This window comes from Astatotilapia calliptera, chromosome 6 (genome assembly GCF_964374335.1).
Source record: "Astatotilapia calliptera chromosome 6, fAstCal68.1, whole genome shotgun sequence".
NCBI lineage: Eukaryota > Metazoa > Chordata > Actinopteri > Cichliformes > Cichlidae > Astatotilapia > Astatotilapia calliptera.
The window spans coordinates 12,279,703-12,302,710 of record NC_137427.1 but is presented as its reverse complement, the minus strand read 5'-3'; the positions used below and the strand labels follow the sequence as shown (position 1 = coordinate 12,302,710).

General features: G+C 38.4%; 1 protein-coding gene across 3 annotated transcripts in view; it reads right to left on the bottom strand.

The window, feature by feature from the left end:
- The window catches only part of rbm20 (RNA binding motif protein 20), a 47,371-nt gene extending 25,771 nt beyond the window's left edge, over positions 1-21,600 (bottom strand). For 2 of the 3 annotated variants that reach the window (XR_013909626.1, XM_026170336.2), the window contains exon 1: positions 21,066-21,600. Coding sequence is in view for 2 of the 3 variants with exons in the window: in XM_026170336.2 (XP_026026121.2) it covers positions 21,066-21,187 (122 nt within the window). In the remaining variant the exon portion in view is untranslated. Of the gene's footprint in view, positions 1-2,791; positions 2,906-21,065 lie in introns of those variants that run through there. The other variant, XM_080302780.1, reaches the window with a different exon arrangement.
- Between the last annotated feature and the right edge of the window lie 1,408 nt (positions 21,601-23,008).

The window sequence follows — 23,008 nt, the reverse complement described above, 5'->3', positions numbered from 1 at the left end:
TATTATTAAAATTCACCAAAATAAAGTTGCAGAATATCTTTCAAGTACTGTTTTCTAACACATTTAAATCAACTGCATTTTCTGACTGGATCCAGCAGACTAATGCAAAAACAAATTGTGTGTTAGTGAAGAAAGAAAGCAAACTGATAATTATACTAAACATAGATTTTATTTTGTCTCCTTTAGTTTTTGATTTAGCTTCAGAACGTTTTCTGTAAGTACTTGCAGCTGCAATGTCTTGTAATGCTGTTTTCTTAAAGTGTGGTACAACTTAGAAAATCAGACTTTTTAAAAACTGTAGCTGAAAGTACACGGAAAAGCCTGAAGTATCACACAAAAGGTTGTGAATGGTATTTATGTTATTCCTCTATTCACAGACGATTTTAATTCCATTAAAATGCAAAAGTAATGTTTATTCTGCATATTATCAAAACGTTAATTATGTTTTTTGTCACTTCTATTTTTTTGTTTTACTGATTAGAAATTTCTTTAGCAGTTTAGGATTAGATCCACATTAAATCATGTCTCTACTGCTTCACTGACTTGTATTAATTTCCTGATGACTGTACCAACCGACAGGGTTGTCATCTTTTTTGCCTAATTCCACTTACACACAATCTTTACCATAAAATGTAATAATTTACAACATTTTGACTAAAAAGAGACATTATTTTTGTCCATACAAAAAGTAAAAAGACCTACAAGGTAGGTTCCTTACAAAAAACTATTTCTGCTGTCCACTAGGTGGTGCCACATATCAACATATGTAGCCCCAGGTGGTCTGATAAGGATTCATCATTTTGCCATATGAGGGCACTCTTTTCATTTTAATTAACAGGTCCTTACCAGGTTCCTAGAATATGACATACAGTGTTTACATTTGCAGGCAGTGATTTAGAAAGTGTGCCTCATAATGAAATGCCATGATGGTGGTATGGTAGCCTTGGAATGGGAAACAAAGGCTTTCCAATCCCTTGCACAGATGTGACATGCAGACAGAATGTGGAGAGATGCGTATACGTGGATACTGCTGAATGCATGACTCAAGACACTAATCAAGAGGAGCACGTGTAACCTCTGCTCTTCCTAATAGGGCAAAAATCGTTACTGACACTCCAGAACCTTAATTTAACTTTTCAACAAATGAGACACATAGCTGCAGCCTATCAAGCAACGAAAGACGGTCACATGGTGAGATATGTGCTAGGAAGCGGGGTCAGCTTGCTTTCATCCACATTTGGCACAGACGGTAGTTCCTGATTTATAGGTTTCTAGCGACGGGTGAGGTATCTCGGCCACAGAGACATAGGGTCTGGCCCATCGCAACCCCCGTAAAGCTGACACATCCACTCAAAGGCATCACTTTGATCCATACCATGTTTCTCTGGTGATGCTTGTAAAATGGTAAGATTTATGCAGGGGATCAGTCACAGGGTTTTATGAAGTCATATTAAAATGTAAACTAAAGTTTGTGGGGCAACTTCAATCGCATGCACCCCGCCCAGGATAATCAGCAACAAACAAACCTTTAAATCAATGACTTACACCAAAAGTGAACAGGAGATATGCAACTACACGTTAAGAGAGTTAGTTCTCACATGCACACGGTAGCTGAAGGTGATCTTGTTTCAAGCACAGGCTGGTAGGATACTGGAGTCGTGGAGAAACATGCAGGTCAAAAGTCTTACTTGACAGCTGTCTCCCAACTGTGGACTTTTAAGAGCCCTCCAAAAAATATGTTTCCTAGCAGGAAATCCGCAATTAGTTGTCAAAGCCCCCATGGCATGGTGCCCACTTAAGGACTTTAAAGGGACACCTGCTTAAAGCGAATGCAAAAATTTTTTTACTAGCCAACTGATGACAAAAAATGTGCTCGCTATTCACTAAATTTACAAAAAAAAACCTATGACAAGTAACCCATGAATTGTAATGCCAAACCTTTATCAACACTTGTCCATTTTTTCTAGTCTATCGGATGTTCTGTGGTTAGTTTTGATTCAGCAGTGCTGACAAGAGCTAAGAAAAGCCCTTCGGTTACCTGGGATCTGCTAACACTGAGTGTCAAACTGGGTGCTGAGTGCTGAGGGCCAGGTGAGTCAGCTTTGGACAGAGTGACATCAGCGATCCAGCTGGCTGTCAGAGCTGCTGCTGGCGAAAAGAAGGAAGGCAACCTCATAGGGAAAGTCTAAACTCCATAAACTAGCACCAGTTAGACAAAAAATGATCCATTTCCCTTAATTAAAATAAAGATATATACTATGTAAGAAATACAGTCAGCCCAAATAGTATTTTTTTTCTTCTTGGCGAGTTAATCCTGTCTAAACTGGATTAGTAAAATATTTGTAATGTGGGAATTCAAGCACAGGAACTGTCACAAGACTCAGAGGTGAAGTAATATGAGGAATGGGGGTGTGTGTTGGCTTTGACAGCTGAGCTTTACCAGCCATTTTTTCTGCTGCTCTGAAATAGTTATTTATAGCTGCTGTCTGGGTGTAGACAGTAAATTTACTTTTCACTGGAAGCTGCTGTGCCGTACCACATTCATGTTTCTTTGTGAAATTCCCAGTGTAAACATCAAAATAAAGCTTAACATGTCCACAAGCTTACTGATTACTTCTGTTGATGTGTAACTGCGGGGTACAGTAAGGAACACGTAAGTTTAGTCGTTCCTGACTGTGGTCAGCAACATCAGAGCTATATTGGTGCGCAACGTGATGTAGCGATGATTCCTACAACCCCTCCTTCATTCCTTCTCTCTTTCCTTCCTTTCACCCTCTCTCCACGGTCTTACCTCACTCCCACTCTCCTCCATCTCCTTCCAAAGCCAGCATTGCATTTTGCCATCTGTCACTTCTGCCAGCCTCACAAATATCAATTGCACCCAGCTGTGTCATCCCAGTCTCTGACCTCTCAGCCAATGGCAGTGCAGCTCCTTTCTCACCTCCCATCATCTTTTAAAATTACTCCATCTACCCCTGAGTAGCACTAATGCAAGCCACAGTGTTTCCTGACCTACCTTATAAAATTGCATCTTTTCAAACTAAGCTGAAATGCACCATTAATGATTCAATAAATTCCTTTAGAGCCGATAAATAGTCCAACCAGCAATGTAATTCAGTAAACCACTGCAAACCAAGTGAAGCATGCACAGGATTCCCTGCAGGAAGGTGACTGCACAAAACTGGACAAAGATCAAATAAATGGTAAAAAATGGTAAATGGCCTGTATTTATATAGCGCTTTACTAGTCCCTAAGGACCCCAAAGCGCTTTACATATCCAGTCATCCACCCATTCACACACTGGCGATAGCAAGCTACATTGTAGCCACAGCCACCCTGGGGCGCACTGACAGAGGCGAGGCTGCCGGACACTGGCGCCACCGGGCCCTCTGACCACCACCAGTAGGCAACGGGTGAAGTGTCTTGCCCAAGGACACAACGACCGAGACTGTCCAAGCTGGGGCTCGAACCGGCAAGCTTCCGATTACAAGGCGAACTCCCAACTCTTGAGCCACAATCGCCCACAAACAAAATGGGTGGGAGAGCTACGAGTATTGATCGTATTGCAATATGCAAAATCTCTGTCTGTCTGCGACAGTCCTCATACACAATCAGGAGTTCAACAACTAAACTTGGTACAAAGGATGAGCTACAATCCCTGAAGATTCTTATCTGTATCAGAAACTGTTGCAACTGCCTAGCAACAGACTAAAGAAACCTGTTTTAGCACTCATGCACCAATAACACATTATAAAAGCTTCGTATCATTTTTACTTGGTAGCAACAACATCTATAATTTACATCCATAAATGTGGAATTAAACGTACTATAAAATGAATTCATTGTGTTGCCTGACAAGAACATAGCAATTGGCTAAAATGAATGCTTTTAAAGCACCCACTACTTTAAGATCACTACATTAGCATCTCATTTGTCCAATTTGAATGATAAATGCCTACAAACTACCTACAAATGGGCTAAAACTGCCCAAAATTTAAGCAATTAAACATCTACTACCACTTTTACTTCTCACAGTGTGATTAAATATATCATTTTTCCAACAGTATGGGCATTTACTAGTATTTTAAATACAAGGTAATTCAATAGCTTCACTTGCTATGGGTGGGTTGGGAGTCGAATTCAACAAAAGACATTGAAAGTGATTGCACACATAGACATTTTTCTTGTTTTCTCTCTTTCACTGGAAATATTGGTCTCATGCAAAAAGAGGGATAATCTGCTATGAATTTCATGTTTTATTAATAGTAATTTATTAGCTATTTGTAGCTCATATAGTCTAAACTGCATGTTGAGTAATGGTTCAGTCACCTTTTATTTTACCAATAAAATTGGCTTAACACGGTTGTCTCATTGTGATATTGAAATACAGTCAAGACACAAACCACATGGCACAGCAATAAAAATGAGAGTTAAAGTGAAGACGACAGAAGGATAAAACAGCCAGTCATACTGTTTTACCCTAAAAGTAAAACAGCGGTGGACATAACACAAAGCTGACAGTGATAGAGAGGCCATTGCTGCCATATGGCTCAATATATCTCATCTCAGGAAACTGCTGGCATCTCAGGCTGCTCAAAGAACCATTAGTAGAAATGAGCCTAAAAAGGGAAAGCAAGCGATTTTACCACCTTTTCCAACAGCTGCTCTGCAGAAACCCTAAAACGACAAACGAACCGAAGGGGAAAGAAGAGACAGTCGTCCCAGTGTAAGTGAGAAATCCCCCTCAAAGCCAGTGGACAGAATGGGTTGGCTATGCCCTGGAGTAATGACCATCGAGGGATTTCTCTGCAGAGCTTAGTCATTGGAGTAATACATACTAATAAAACTCAAGCGATAAACTAAGACTACTCATCTTGTACTTTATCATTTTATAGCTACAAATACACAGCGCTGAGACACGTCTTTCCTTTCAGTTGCATAAACTAAATCAAAGTCAAAGACAAAAAAATCCACACAGCATCTGTGACAAGCTTCAGTGTGAAATTCTGAAAAAACTGCTATGCGCACACACACACATATGTCTACACATATATTGAATAACAAAAAATTGTGTTTACAAACTGACACATTAGTCATGGAGCAGAGAATTATAGTCATATTACAAAGACTGACTTAATATGTTCACAGATTTGCACAATATACAGTTGCATGTACAGAAAGTCGCATCTCTGTATTTTTGAATGCAAAACGATCTGATAGCATAAGGCTGATGATGCGCCTCGATCAGCAGCAGTTATTGAGGTAGTCTGTGTGTGGTTAGCACCATACGGTACGATAACTGCAATGCAAAAACAATCTGAGATGCCACGAGGCTACAAAAACTACTGTAAACTTAGTCTGGTAGAAACAGCTCTGGGAGGACTAATGAAAAAAATTACTATGAAATGTCTACTGGGTTCGTGCAAACATTGTTTTGCCACAATATACAATAACTTTCAGAAACTTCAAATTAAATTTTTAATGCTTTTCCTTATTTTCTGTAATATTTCACATTACCAAAGTTTCAAATAATGCTCTTGGATCGGTACAATATCAAAGCCCGTCTCTTTAATATGGTTGTGCCCGGAATATAGTTCACAAAACATTTTTGTTTACGAATGGCAGTCAATCTGAAAACCGAAAAAAGGCGTCCTTAAAGCAAGAGTAGCTGAAACCGCTTGGCTCAGACACATGATTACGTAAGAGGCTCCACCAACCTGCAGCTCAATTCCAGGGATAAATATGTGATAAATACAAAAACAGCAGGTCAATTTTAAATAAATGTACCATATGCTGTTAAGCCCTACTAGGAGCTTTCTCTCTGTGTGTTTTCAACTTAAAAAAAATGTTACCATCATTTCAAGAGAACCCTCATAGAAATATACATGAAAAAGCATGCCTGCATTGCAGCACACTGCAGTTAGAAATTATGTGTAACATACACACACAAAGATACATATAAACCAGAGAGGTTTTTACTGAGAACACAACGCCTCAGCGGACTGAGGGAGTTTTGTCTTCAGTTTACCGCCTGCGAAGGGGAACAGGCAAATCCACACACACCACAGGGAGTCAGGAAGGTTACTGCCCTGCTATCTTCACACTGATGAGTCACTGACAGCTGTGTCTGAGCTGTTCCAGACCCACACACAAAAACACCAGAGTAACTTTTTTTTTTTTCCTCGTGCACTGCGCTGACAGTCCGTGTTTCTCAGACAAATGAAAAACAGAGAGAACAAATTAAAAGGAGAAGTGCCATTATTATGTCAACCCACCACCTCTCCCACCTCCCTGTGGTGCAATTGATTAGCTGGGAAGTTAATTGGCAGGAAGCTCTTTGGCATGGATGCTGACCTTGTGGTGACAAGCAAAAATCTTCCAGGTCACCTCCCCCTTATGACACTGGATATTTTAGGCTGCCCATTAGCATGCTTGATTTCTAATCCCTTCCTCAAACTCCTGCTTGCTATGTAGCTACACCCCCATCTCATTATTTCTTCCTGTTTGGGGCTGTTCTGTGCTTTAGCCACTGTTTACCTCCCATCACCACCACTGCCACCTCCCTCCCCCATCCCAGACATCCACACAGACATCTCTTTATCATCCCTGTCTGTCAGTCGGTGATACGGGATGGAGAGCGGATGATAGCAGACGCCAGAAATAGCAGCCTGACGTATGATTGTTTCTGCCTTGGACACAGCACTGTGGAGTAATTGTTGGACATTGTAAACACCTGAAAGCAAAGTTGCCATTACACAAAAAGGAGTTAGCAAATTTTCTAGGAAGAGCCACAAACTTTGTCTGTGTTAAAACTGTGAATGAGGTTAATTATTTTTGATTTTAAAGGAAATAAGATAAAGAAATTAAAAACCCAAGCTGCAATTCTACCTCACCATCACCACTCGATCATACCCTGTCTTCTCTAACGCCCACAATGACAGCCATCGGTCTTACACAGAGTTGAGTGGACTGGAATAAGACTCCATCTTACACCACCCTCAAACAAAGTTTCAAACCAAGAGCAAAGCTAAAGAAATGAAAACATACAAAAACATTATGCCAACCTTTCAGATGAGGGTAAAGAAGAGGCGTGATCAAAGATCTATGCTGTAATTAAACCTAGTGTGGGTGAGTCAATCTACATACACACAAATGTGCTTCTAAAAAGGTGATAAGATGATGGCACAAAAGAATGTGTACAAAGAGTTACATAGCAGTGATGAGTCAAGTGTAATGACAAAATGAAGATGATCTTTTTGCTTTCAGCTACTCATTTGTCATTAACCTACATATTATAACGACAGATGAACTACAAAGTAGCATCTTATTAAAGCTAAAGAGCTCAAAGCCTTTTAATAATGCTACCCACACCGATAAAAAAAAGAAGAAAAGTTAGATGTTACATCAACACAATGACGATGACCTGACCTAGTTTGCCAAGTTGAGTATTTAAAAAAAAGACTGTTTTAGTGTTATGTAAGGTCTGTGCGGATAGACAGGGCAGTGACTCATTCCAGGCCCCAAAACCTCTCCGTGACTCAACACTACACCAAAAATACTGTGAGTCCTGAATGCCTGCTGCTCCACACTTTGGGACAATCAGTAGGACTTAACTTGAAGAGAAGGCTGAAGTTTTATAATTGATCAAACTCTTACAATTAAGAGAGAATTATAAAGTAGAGGTAAAACCTCAATACCAAAAAAGATTCTGTTGAAAATACAAAAGAGCAAAATTAATGACAGGCAAATAATTTAAACTACAGCCCTTGAAAATCAGAGCTAAATTCCCACTTTTATGCACATTTTTATATCATTTGAGAAAGCATGCAAATACTGGTGGATAAACCATGACAGCAATATTAAAAAATGAATAAAAAACGAATAAAAAACGTCGGTAATTACCAAAAATGTGGAGCAGCCGTGCCATAATCCTCGCATTGAGTGGTATGGATGGTATACTCTATATCTGTCTGAACACAGTGCAAAAACATGTACGATGAGGAAATTTATCCTAATATTGAATTTGATGCCAGGAGCATATTTTCAACAGTTGGAAAAGGAGCCATTTATCCTGGTGAAAGATTAAGCCTTGTTCAAACACACTGTATGCATTTTGAACCTGAGGAGCACAGCTGCAGTAGTTTTCAACATGTTTTCCCTTTCTTGGGTGACTGATTAAGGATCTGCTCCACAGTTTGGGCCTCATGCATTTTTTGCAACATAACGCGCTGATGCATGTCAGAAATGAACTTCAGGCCAGTTTAGCATTCTGATTTACCGATTCCACAGCTAAGCTTTTGGTTTTTTTTGTGTTTTGTTTTTGTTTTGTTTTGTTGTTTTTTTTGTTGTTGTTTTTTTTGTTATGACGGTACTATCTTGCTTAAATAAGCAAAGTCTTCCCCTAAAAAGAGGTCATCTGGATGATGGTCATTCATGCTTCTGCATCACATTGTTAAAGCTTACCATATAATGCTTCTGAACTGGCATTCTCCTCCTCAGAAATTTATATACACAGATTTTAAAGTTTATGTGATGATATATAGTCCTGCAGTATAAAATGTATGTGGTAACATAAAAGAAATACCGTTGCTTACTACCCCACTTGGATGCTCTTAAGCAAGACACTTATCCTTAACAGTTAGCAGATGTATTGTGCATTTACAACAAACATGAAGGTACCTTGTCTTGTGGTGTGATTACATGCAAACACTATTCAACTGTGCCGGCCAGTGCTAGTAGTTAAGATAGTTAAAATAGTTAATATGTGAAAAACCATCGGATTGGAGTTTCCTCATACACAATCACACACTGAGCTCAAGTATGGTGCCTGGAGTAATATGGGCAAAATTGCAGGAAGTTATGGTAACTTCTGAAAATATGTTACTGCAACTTGGTAAATGGCCTGTATTTGTATAGCGCTTTACTTAGTCCCTAAGGACCCCAAAGCGCTTTACACTACATTCAGTCATCCACCCATTCACACACTGGTGATGGCAAGCTACATTGTAGCCACAGCTGCCCTGAGGGGCACTGACAGAGGAGAGGCTGCCGGACGCTGGCGCTACCGGGCCCTCTGACCACCACCAGTAGGTAACGGGTGAAGTGTCTTGCCCAAGGACACAACAACCGAGACTGACCAAGCCGGGGCTCGAACCGGCAACCTTCCAATTACAAGACAAACTGTCGACTCTTGAGCCACGATCATCCCACTTGGTTCTAGCTTTCAGTGGTACTCCTCGTTGGCTTTTAGGGGTGATTATTTCTTGTTTCAAAAACTTCAAGTCATGCAGCTGTACTCATGGGAATAAACTAAGGCAAAACTTCTCTTCACATTTGGTGTGAACACATCATTACTTGTACTGTCCCCTCAGCAGTGCCATCATTTCCACTTCACTTCAAGACAAAAACTTTTCAAAGCTTGGTGTAAGGGCCTGAAAGACTTCAGCATTTCTTGGTAGCATACATAATGTTATTTCCGATGTTATTTTACAGAGTGTAGAAACAATTTTTCTGATTTTTTCAATTTTGTCCAAAAGCTTGGATGGTTTTATATTTAGGATAATAGTATACATATACTTCTTCTTTGAGTTTTTAAATTGTATAAAATGTTTAAGTAATATTTATTTACTGGTCTGGTGCTGAGAGTCTGGCAAAGTGCCATGCTTCTGATGCTTACATGAAAGATAACACAAAGGGGGCTAGATGGCAGATAAAGTGGTTCTCACTAGTAGTAATGTGGTCTCATGGGAAACACTCCCATTCCAATATGTAGACAAATTACCAAGTGACTTAAGTGGGGTTATTTTAATGCGTAAATGTAGCTCAGGCATCTTGATTTATTGTTGAAATTTCACTATTTAAAGTTAAGGGAGGCAAAAAGTGACTTTAATCTCCAGGAAAATAAAAAATAATTGAAAAAAGGATAAATTAGAGTGCTGATGTTGTCAAGTTAACCCATTAAACATGTGTAGCCTTTAATTTTAAGATGAAAGACAATAATTAATAAAGTTGTGAGGAGCTTAAATATTAAAAGTGGTCACAGAAACTTTATAGTCTTTACTGGCCTCTTATAAAGTCAAAAAAATACTTTTTTGTAGAACTCCACTGCTTAATATTTATACATATAAGTACTGAGTATATGTAATACTAAGTACTCCAGAACTACTCCAAACTAGCTGTGATGTTGGGTTTAATGTAAAGGTTTATGTGTTAAAAGTGATCTGATTACAACTATAGGATTAGGGACACTTTTCTTTAGTTAGTTATGTTTTTATTAAATCATTCATAGACATCTTTAACAGAAAAGAATTGAATGTTTACTGAACATTATGTCATAATGAAATAAAAGATCTACCCATTAAATTAAATTGTGACAGTATTATAGATAATCTAATAGTACTACACAATATTTATGTAATGATGTTACTAAACAGATAATAATAAACAGATAACGTGTGCTTACTCACTCTCTCACAGAAACATTGGAGGCCTGTTTGTTGGCTGCAGTTCAGCCACACACAAACTCAAACAGTAAGCTATTCTGTGATGGAGAGTTTATCAAACACTGTTTAATTATTTAAATTTGAATATGGCTTTTGTCCAAATGAGTTAAATTTATTTAATCCTTATATCATCTTCAGGGCTCCATTTTACAACTACTCCACTAAACTTCATTATTCTCCCAAACGGGTTATAAGCAAAGTCCTGTATTTATTGCAAGATATCTTTCATTTGCCTCCATTTCCACACAAGAGCATTCATCATTTTTCTTGACACAGCAACCTGTTCTCAACATATATACTCTATCAGCTGTTCTGTTCACCTGCTATGCCAAACTCCAGAGTGGATATCAGGCATTTCCCCATTAACATTTGTGCAGACTGTATCTACAATTACAATTGCTGAGTTGTAAAGTTGTATATTAGCTCTAACTATAAGAGTCCTCTCTCCTGGCATGTCTGATAATTTATATATTGCCCACCTGGTGTCCTCCACATATCCCAGGGTCTGAACGTGCCACACTGAGAACAGCTTCTGTCATCTACTCCCTCAGCCCAACTTTCTCGCGCCCCTCGTGAGGGTGAAACAAATAGAAATGGGTCAAAAAGCAACATGAGCCAACCCTATTAAATGTCCAACTCTATCTTAATTCCACCACAAATCATCAAGCTTCTTCAGGCTGTCACTCATTTCCACATATAGTCAAAAGAGTGTGAACAGTGTTGAGCTGCCTTACAGATGAAAGTCCTGTCATTTGGTAAAACACATGGTAAAATACAAAGATAGAGTGAATTGTAATGAGAAAGTTTTTTTGTACAAGTTTGTTTTGTATTTTCTGGACTTTTGAGAACGGAACTAGATTAGTAGTGACATTAATAATCAAAAATGTTCAGAGAACTTTATCTGAATACACTAAAATGTTCAGTTGGAGATGTAAAGGCAATACAAAGAGCCACAAATTGCCTACACCAAAACTTCTGTGTGAAATTCAGCAAACAAGGGCAGATATATAAACATAAAGACAGGTAAACAGGTCTAATGTCCAAACATGTCTCTATGAATGAAATACTGCACTCCTTTTTGTACCTTACAGCAAAAAGGACCTTGTGACTTGTGATTTTTCACTATATAAATAAAACTGAATTGAACTGAGTTATAGTTTCCAGACTTCCATTAGTTTGAATGCTTTTCACTATTAGAAAATATGTCAACAGTTCAAGGAAACATGGTGATAGTCAGAAATGCTGAAAAGACTTTGAGCTGTAGCTTCCAAAGTACGTTGGTCATGAACTAGTTCAAACTACTAGTTACAAAAGAAAAAGCTAAATTTTGATATAAAATCCTGAATTTGGTCAAATGAGGTTTGATAACATATCAGCTTTTACAGTTTTTAAACTTCAATTCAATTCAATTCAATTTTATGTATACAGCGCCAAATAACAAAAACAGTCGCCTCAAGGTGCTTTATATTGTAAGGTAGACCCTTCAATAATACATACAGAGTAAAACCCAACAATCATATGACCCCCTGTGAGCAAGCACTTTGGCGACAGTGGGAAGGAAAAACTCCCCTTTAGCAGGAAGAAACCTCCAGCATGAATACCAGCTAATCACAAACAGATGGCTTTCTTCAAAAAGCAGTTATATTGCTATATCTGCAGACCAACTGAGTGTTTTTGTCTATTAATCATTAAAATCAGTACTGAATAGATTTATTTCCAAATATCTATCACTGGTTTAGAAATTAGGGAGACATATAACCTTATAAACACAGAGCATCTTCACTATATACATAACCAAAACCTGACAAAGTTATTAGTACGCTTTGGATCATATTAACCATTAAAAACCACTTAAGCCTAGACCACCTGACTTTCTGTGGGGACTTTCTGTGGTCAGCCAGACATGTAAACATGTCCCTGGATGGAAAAAAAGCCAGCAAAAACAATCAGGCACCGCTCCACTGCCTGTGACGGTCAAGATGAATGAATCCAATTTCACACGCAGTTCATTTATATGGTGATTATAAATAATTATACAAAGGTATTTATCACCTTTTGCCTTCCTTCTGCTTGCCATGGTGTTCTCTACTGAGCAGCCCTTCTTTTAACGCAGAGAAGCTGAGTGTGGTATTTCTGCTATTAAGGACCTATACATAGCCAAACCCCGGGTAATGGGACGGGGGCCACTTGCTTATCCCTACCCAGATACTGACAGAATTCAAGTCCAAATTCAACAACCAGTAATAGACTAGCTCTTTTAATTTACATAACCAACTAATTTTAAATCGTAAGCACAAGGTTAGGCTAAATCCTTAACATAACAGAACAGTCTACGCCCAACGCCGCCTATTTATCTTTCAGCGGTGCTCTTTTTCACGATACAAAGAGACTGCATTAGCAGACATTAGCACCATGCAATAACAAATCCATTGCTGGTAATATGTTGTGCCAGATTACTTTGCTCTATAATGACAAGTATATAATGAGCTACAGTAGTACATAGTCACACAGCATAAGCAAAAGCACGCTAACACATAAAATAACAAAAATACACCCACACACCAAGTGCGTAGACACAACGAAACAGATAAACAACACCTAAACAAATTGATATATCTGGGATTGTAACAAGCAAAATATGATATAAAATGTCTTTAAAATATATGAAATGGAGATTAAATGTATGTATGTCTTTAAAGTACACTTCACAAAGGATTAGATTGTCTTGGCAAACCCACGGACGACATAGTGACATAATCTTGGTGTGCACATGTGACATAACGTTTAAAAAAAACTGTCCTCATATAGAACAAAGATAAATCAACAAATAAAGTTCTTATCTGCAGGTATTGTCTGTGTATGTGTGTGCGAGCTCCACCTGTGCATGACAAGTATACAGAGAATTTGATTTCCTGGATTCTGGCCTGTTCACTATGTGGATGAAAGGAAGATGCCTTTGGGGTGAGCACACGTGCTACAATCTCCACTGGCCTCAGCTGTTGATGCCGGCCTAACAGAGCAAAGCAGAGTGGCTGTGTGATACTGTGTGGGTTTATGTGTCACTTAAACACCCGTACTCTCCTTCTGTTAAACCTGTAGGGCAACATGCATTCAGTACATTCTCCCAATTCAGAACTGAGCTGCTTCCTCTAACTGTGTGTGTGCAATGTGTGACCTTGCACTGAAGTCTGACATACAGTAGCTGCACTGCAGGGTGACATTTATTTATATTAATTAGGACAATCAGAAGAGCCAGTCTATTCAGACCTTTCCTGGTTCGAAAAATAGTTTACTCCCAGGTTAAACTACAGCTTTAAAGGCTGAGAAAGACAAACTTATTCATTTTAATTCCCAAGATTTTAGACATTTCGAATATTTTGCAGTGAAGGCTTTTACTGCAGCTGAACAGTGCTATAACTGGCTGACAAATCCTGTAAATGTTCATTTTAACTACTAAAGCCAAAATATTAATTTTGCCACCTGCAAAACAGGTTACTGTAAGCACCAATCATGCATGCCTCTGCAAACAGAAAAGCTCTCTGCTAACTTGACAGGGACTTCTTTATCCGTCAAGGCCCTACATGTGAGAAAAGTTGAAAACAAATCAATATTGTGCTCAGCATTAATAGTAAAATCGTCTAACTTTGTGAAAAACTTTCACATTCGGTATTAAACTTTCTGACTGCTGGTTTTGGATAGCAGCAAATTTGTCAGTCGAGTTTTTATACACTACATAGAGCGTCAAAAAATGAACTATGCTTGTGGCATTAGCCTTTAATCCTCCCTCTTCCCTCACTTTACTATATCTTGAACAAATACCACTAAACGACTGATTGACAACAAGCAGCAGAGGCCTCCTACTCGCGTTAGCCTTGTCAGAAGAAAATAGCATAGCAGCAGCAGTATTGACAAAACCTTAAAACAGTATCTGACTCATTTATGACTCATTGAATCCAATGTGGGGTTTAATTATGCTCAATTCAAGCAAAGTGCCCACGTACCCAAGCTTACATGCAGCACACTACCTACGCGCTACCTGAACAACAAAATACAAAATTATGAAAAACTAAAGTTATTTGATTACTGTCACGGACATAAGATACAAAAAATGTATTCAATACTTTGATGATGCAACCCCCACATCTGCAGAAGAGCAGCAGAGCTGTTGTCCCAACATAATTTGTTATAACAAGGAGGAATGTCTAGTCCAGCAGCAGATGGTTTGATAAAAAAATGCATAGTTTATTTAATAACAGTGATTATGCAAGGACTCATAAAGATGGAAAACAAGCCATATAGTCAGCGTTAAATAAAAAGTGCCCAGTTTAGTGTTTGATGAGCTGCCAGTGGATCATGACGAGAATGTGTCCTTACTAAACTTTTCACATAATCTTCCCATTTTTGTTTTTTGGAAATGGACAAAGGCTTATTTATATTAGGATAGTGAAATATTATCCCAGGCCCAACAAAGGCACCATCACAAACATATAAAAGCAGTCACTGTTCACATGCACGGAGCAAATCTTACAAACACGTTGAAGAATTTATCCGAAAAAAAGAATGTTGCAGCCCCCGCTGGGAAGTACACTTCATCCGTTTCAAATGAACAACCCTTTAAATTTAGATTGTGTTCACATCGAGACCTTTAAACTCTGCCAGCTCATATATTTAAGCATTAAGAGCTGGAAAGGTAGTGATGAAGAGCTGATCCCAAAGACAACTGATTGCCTCTTGTAATTAGAGCTAGGATCAACTGCTCAAAAGGTTCATGCTATGCTATGTAACTGTAACTAAATAATTTTCAAGAAGAAATAGTCACAAATTTAAAAAAAAAAAGTAAAAATCTCAAACAGCTACTGGATACTTTAAGCTCTACGCTGAACAAACTGTAACCATCCTAACAGTATGACTGTCTCTCTGAGCGATCCTGCTAATCTTTCTCAGTTTTGTGCTCATGGTGCTAGAATTACAGTCCATCCATTGAAAGAGCAAAAGTCTGTGTGATTCTCAGTAATGTGCAGCTGATACTGTGTTACTGATGAATCCAAGCAACTGCAATCAAACGTCACAAACAATTACCGCCTCTCATTTTATTAATATTGTTCGAGCTGCGTCTGTGATTTTTTTCTGCATCAGCTAAGAAGACCATCACAGCATCGGCGTCATATTACCGCTTCATTTATAGAGACACCAGAACCAAACTGAAACTGTGATGATTTCGGGATTAAGTGGTGTATCCCTCTCAAGCCCGTCTAAGTTGCGTGCAAATCTCATTGGTAAATATATACAGATGCAGATATTTGACAATGCTCTTTTATCATTGCTGTCTTTTAATGTGGATACCATTTGTAAAGACATTTAAACCCCTTTAACTCTGACCACTCCCATTGTTCCAAATAGTTAGCCTTGCTAAGTCTACCAACTCAACGCCTATAAACCCTTTCCCACCAGGACATAACCCCATGTGCTGCAGGAGAAGAACCACAGACATGAATTTACTGTCACAACCAGCACAGACTCCGTATGATCATTTCCTGTTTTATTTTGAAACCTTCTACCAGTTTATTGTACGTGTTCCTTTGGTTTCTGTTTGCCCCCAACACCTGTTTCCCTTGACTTAATTACTCTTTATACAGCCATGCTGCCATCTGTTTCCTGTCAGACTATCTCAGCAATTTCCAGTATTTTCTTGTGACTTGTTTCGAAATTTCCTGTAAATCTTCCTTGTCTGAATTTTTGGATTTTTGCTCTGTGAGTCTTTTATTTAGCCTTTGGATCTACTGTTTGGTTCAGCCATTAAAGCTACAGCATACTGCTGGAGTCTGCCACCACCTAAACTTTCTTTCACCATTGTGGCATGTTACAAATCCTGCTTGTAACAATGTTTTTCTAAGGCCTTTTCACAGACTGTTAGCTTGAAGAATATGCATTTAATAGTTTTGGCAATGGCTTGTGCTGTAAGAGAATGTGTGCCGAATTAAGTGAAATATTGCAGAGCTTTAGAAAAGGTGTACTCAAGCTTAAAAATCATTTAAATTAGGTAAAGCCCAGCCAAATAAACTGTTACGTGTTTGTTTTTACTGTTATGCTTTATTACTCTGCATTAGAGACACTGATCTTTATGTACAAGTCACAAAGGCTATGTTAAAGTTATAGAGAATGAAACTTCTTTGTTGTGCCGTGGGCTGATATTAATGGTGCATTTTGTGGTAACATCCTCAGCCTAATTTAATGATCCAATTACAGGATGCACCTACACTTGGCTGAAAGTGGACACCAGCACGGCCGTTGTACCTACGAAGACTTTCTCCGGTGCAACTGTCAACCATTTAACATCAGGATTAGCCACAGTTGCTGCCACGTGTCAACAAGGCAGTGAACACATGCTTGAGGTGTTGGTGGGGGAGGTAGATGGTCCCGTGACACAAATAGGTGACACTAGAAATTAAGATTTTCTGTAAGCAACAGAAAGGACAAATCTTCCTGGTAAAAAATGAAGGACGAGCGTAATTAATCTGTTTTGTCAACTTTTCTGTCTTCTTAAGGAGAGACAAGATCTATTGGAGGGGACAGTGATGACTGTATTTTAGTATCAAATGTTATTTTAAAACATAAAAAAAAATTAACTACTCTGTATTTTTTATTTGCTCAGCCTTGTGCCAACCAACATCACGGGTTTCAAAGGGATCCCGCACAATCACAGATCTGCAAAGCGACCACACCAATCACTCAACACTTCTCTGTCCAGACGGCCATTTGGCCAGATCCATTTAAAGTGTGCGAAAGTCTAAATTAGCTCCCGTTAATGACCTTGCAGGGGATTGCAGGGATGATTGAAACTTCAAGTTAACGACTCGGTGCAAAGAGCGCTTTTAAACATGACACACTTGGCAGCAAACTAAAGGATGCGAATTTGCTTTGATAAAACACATCAATAGTTTTCTATTGTTGTCAATTTTCAGACATCTGTGTTTAATGGCTTAAAATCTATGAGATTTAAACAACAGAAAAAGGATGTTAACAACACGTCACCAGAGGGGGACAGCCCGAAAGAGTAAATATCTGTGAAACTTCATTTTCAAAAACTAGATCTCCAGAGGATTTTTGGAGGATGCTTCTGTTTCCCTGAACCACAACATAGTTATTTTCAATATTTTGCTTTCGACAGCTGTGGCTATATACTTTCCCTAAGGCTCGAGCGTGGTTACACATGGCAAAATGGTCCTTCAACTCAATTGGCTCCCCTCTTACACTTACACTGCCTCCACTGAAAGCTATTTATTACATTAAAAGTTTTGAGAACACAGACATTTAGACAGGCAAAAAAAGATCACAGATCAGTCGACGAATAAAACAAAACACATAAATATTATAATTGTACATGTTTATCAATGCAGAACATTCTCTGTCCTGATGAGCTTAACTATGTACCAATGTAACGTTAAATAGAAGAGGAGCATAAAATAAACTATATCATTGCTGTTTTGATTTACAGTGAACAAACAAATAAATATTATATAAATATAAGTACATGATTATAGCTTTATTTATAAATCCATGGATACTCCCAAACGCAAATGCTTTTACAACTAACCCAAAAATCAAATGCAATATATTCACTACTTCATTAAAGACAAAGTTGTTCTTTACAAAGCTGAGTTTTAGACCGTAACGTATTACAACATGTAATGCCTTTGAGTTTTGTTCTGTTTTGTTCTGAAATGTGGCTTTCACAGCACTGAAGAAAAGTATCAGCACATCGATAGAAGAACACCGGCTTTTACCTTTCCTGCTGCATTTTCACATATCAACTTCCGATGCGGAGCCGCACGGTCTGTGGTACAAGGTAAAATTCGCTCAGACACTGAACTTTCCCCTCTGTGACGCGCTGTCACAGTGATATAGAGCCGTGGCAGGTGGGAAAGAGTCATAAGATGAGGAAAGTGAAATGGCAAAATAAGGGAAGGTATGAATGCTAATGCATAGATGGTGTGACAAAGCATGTCAAGCATGCTCAACTGATCTGTTACAGGACAATCCGTCACAGGCTACTCACCACTAAACCACCACAAACATGCAGTCTGGTCACCCGGATCCTTCGGTCCTGTCCTAAATTCTGGCTGAATGATTTTGTAACGACATGTTACAACTTTACAGTTTCCTTATTAATTGTGCAGATGTTTGCACAGTGGTCCGTATACATTCACGGCAAGTCAGAAAACTGCATACGTGGACATGTTAGGCTCTGGAAAATTCATTTATTTTATTGTAGCCTGTGGTGATATGAAAAAGAAAAAGCTTCCTGATGGAACTAATTCCTTATATCTGTCTTATATCTGGGATAATCTGTCACATTACAACTGAAAAGACCCTGGTAGGTGTTTAAGAAAGCAGCTAAAATGGCTCTTTTCTTAAAGGGGTGACAGCTTTTAACAACAACAACAACAAAAAGTCTCACCAATCTTGTTACAGTCTACTACCCAAAGAGCAGATACTTTTTCTTACTGCACATATTTATTTGCTGCATTATAATGATCTTAGTACATAATTGTACATTCCTATTGTTGCTTTTTTCATGTTTATTTTTTGTACAGCTTTATTCGTGTGATGCAGAAACATAGAAAGTCTGGCAGAATTTTTTTTGTTTTTGTTGAGCCCTAACTTTTCTTGTTTGGCAGAGGTTTGCACAGCAGTTCGAATGCGTAACAGTCACTGCAAGTGAGAAAACCCTGCACATAGACTCACTAAGCGCTGGAAAATCTATTTGCTCCATTAAAAAAAAAAAAATTATTATTATTATTTTACATGTTCAGACATTTCCAGAGCTAAAAGTAAAAAATCGTGTATTTTATTTTAGTCTGAAAAAATATCTGAGCTAAAAGTTTGCCTTATGTACAAATGTACAAATTCCTCATAACTAACAAAATTCAGATTATTATATCTGAAAGATTTTTTCTGACATGTTTAAATGAATGATATCCATGCCTGGGCTGAATATTTGAGAATTAAGAAAATGTTTATAGCACTTAAGACAAGAAGACCTCAGCGTGTCACAGTGTAACTGAAAACACTCAGGTCGATGTTTAAGAAAGCGCATAATGATCTATTAAATTTGAACATTTGTACAATCCTACCGTTGCTTGTTTCTGGTTTTGGAATATTTAGACTTTATTTCCCTTAAACACTTTTCCTTTAATAATTTATCTCAGCTCTTGATTCTCCAGGTTATCCAACAATACTTTTTAGGTAACTAATAAGTCTCGAGAAAAAGTCGTTCTAAGGCTGCACAGTCTGACTACATGTTGGGTTTTTGTTTGTTTTGATGATGGCAGCAAGCAGGGCGACAAATCCTTAACTGAATGACGATCTTAAATAAACAGCAGAATGGAAGTCCATTAAAGTGCTATCGAACTCTTTTACTTTGCTGATTTGCAATTAACCAAATAAAATGTAGCTACTGATACTATCACACACAACAATTTTCATGTATTCATTCAGTAGAAACTCTCTGCCCAATAAACGTTTCCACCAATTCATATTAATATTTAAAGACAAATTGCTCAGTTGTCTCCTCACACACTGTACAGTAATTCAAAGAAAAATCATCAATAAATACAAAATATAATCAATATAATCAAGATTTGTTACAGAAATGATCACATACGTTTTACAGTTTTATTGTAGGGTTGCAGAGCTTGAGCTCAGTGATACTGTGTTGCTGACAAATTTAATATAAGACCTTTCAGTGACTTCACATTGTTTGGCTTACAAATTACATCTAATTTTCTAAATTTAATGGATATGTTTATCAACTGAATTTAGTGATCTTAGGTACAAAGTACATGTTGAAAACAGCTAATTTTCCTAAATTAATTGTTTTGGTTTTAAAAGGTTAAGTAGTTTACAAAATATAATTTATTCCAATTTAAGAAGCAGCAGCAAACGTGTGACGTTAAAAACAGTGGGATTGTTTTCAACACATCTAATATTTTGAACAAGACAACCACAGATTTGAATGAGCAGCGGAAAAAAAAATCACAGCAAGGCCGATAGTTTATTTTCAGTCAGCATTTCTGCTTTTTAATATGAATCCTGGATATGTTTAAAGGGGAAAATGTGTTAGCTCAGTATATTCAGATAAACCTGCTGACTGTACAATTTCCCTTTTATTTAATTTTATATTGCTTTTTCCAAAAAAAGAACCTTAGAGCCTCTTTAAAGTGCAGATATTTTTTAAATAAATTTTAATAAGCACTTTGTTATATTGTTGCATATTGTTTTTTTTTTTTATATATGTGGTGAGTATAAAATCCTCAGTACTGTAGTAATATTCACTAAGACACATTATAGATAGCCGTATTTAAGGTTATCAAATTCGATTTCATGCAAGAAGACCTTACAGGACAGATGCAGACATTTTTCCAACATCACAACTTTTTTTTCAGGATATTCATGATACCACTGCAAAAACGTGCTGTGGACTTTTTTTCATAGAGCCACGTGAGCACCTGGCATGTGTTTGTACTGTATCCTGATTCTGCGGTTTACAGATTTTGCGCTTACCTCTGTAAGATGTTGCTTGTTGTCTCAGGGGGGTATCCACTGCTTTGTCCTTTTCCCAGCATTATTATATGACCTGTTTTGTCACTGTCAACGCTGCTTGTCCGATCCCAAACGTTCTGCATGGCAAAACAAACTCCCTAGCACCACCCCCAGCCTTTACACCCTTCCAGTCACCCCCCTCAGAAGTAACCACCTCAGACCAAAGACACCAGATCTTGATAGGGCAACTTTCTCCAGCCTGCTTTTCTTTGTCTTTTTTTTTTCTTTCTCTTCACTGAACGGCCACAGAAATACCAACAGGCAGGAAGAGACTGGGGGCTGAGCACTTCAGCGGGGTCTCTGCTGCTCAGCTACTCCTGATCGACAGCAGCAAAGGCAGCAAAGCCCCCTTTACCCTTGGCTATCCAACTGTCTTTCCCTATAAACTATGCTACATACACTTCCAAGACTTCCCTTCACTTCCTGTATTCTCTCCAGGGGCAAGAGATGGGGAAATCAGTGTAGCGCCTGTTCAAAGAGAAACAGGAGGATGACTGAGTGAAGTTAAAGAGGGAATAACAGAAGAGGTGGGCTCAGGGGACCGCATAAGGGGGGTGTGAGTTAAATAGACTAAAAGGGAGTCCCTGCCCAGGACAGCTCCATGCAGTACAACAACAGGGACGAGAAGGTCTCTCCAGCCACCGCTGATTATCACCTCTACACTGACACAGAAACACAGACACACGCACGCTTGCATAGTCTGGCTGATGAAGGCATGCACTGCGGTTCTGGGAATGCCATCAGTCACTCAGTAGGTGTCGGGATCAATTTAGCTGCTGAATCATTGGAGAGATCCAGTCTCTAGGCCTGGAACACAGTGTCAGATTATTAACATTTTGCAATGGTCAGACAGGCTGAGGTTTCACATCTGTCAGCCAGAAAGTAGGGTGTGCTTGATAATAAATCACCATTAAGAAAAGGCTCATACAGAGTGACAACACATCAATCCTCCGGGTCTTGTACGTGCTGCACGGTTGGATTTTTGGGTATTTATTTAGATTGCAAAGGAAAGTGTAATTTTGCAGGGGGATTTAAGTTATGAAGACAAACCTAGAAAAAAGTTTCCAAGAAACGAGTCAGAGAATCTGAGAGATGATGTTTGTTTAAAGAAACCTAAACCATGTCTCCCCATAGACAAACATATCATCTTGATATAGCTGCTATTTTATCCGATTGATCACGAAACAAAGATTTTCAGCAAAGTCTTGAAACCTAAATTTATAAAATAATTGAAAAACTTTCACAATATGCTTTTACAAGTGGATTAGAGTTTCATAGCTCATCTGGATTTGCCCTAATAAATCTACTTGTACACAATGAAAACTGGAGGAAAAAAATAAGGAGCTGGAGCTTGCGGCTAAGCTGTTACTCTAAAATGTAAACAGACCCGCTACACTCGTGGTTGTTCAAGGAAGCTGCTCGTGACTGATCAGCCGTTTATGGTAAATAATTGTAGTGCACAGAAACAGTCAAGCAATCAAATTCAAGTCACAGAAAAGCAGGAGGCAATTCCTAATCATCCACGAGATGCCACATTCTCTCCATCTTCGCACTGACTGCTTGAATGATGAATGGCAAAATTGGAAAATATCTGACACACCTTGCCGACAACCGCCAGGAAACTATCGCTATGCGTTGCGTGTGTGCAAGCAAGCGTGAGTGTATATATGCATGTGACAACTCTACATAACAATCCCCCACACTTATTTTTGGCGCTGTGAGAAAGCAGATACCACTGTAGCATGAAGTGGTTTCTATAATGGTGTGTGCCTGGATGGCTCAATGATAAGCGTGGCAGTTAAGAGAGGTGAAATACATTTAAACTGTATTGATTCTGTATTGAATCTTTCAAAAAACAAAACAAAACAATAACAAAGACTTGACAGCCAGTTTTATTTTCATTA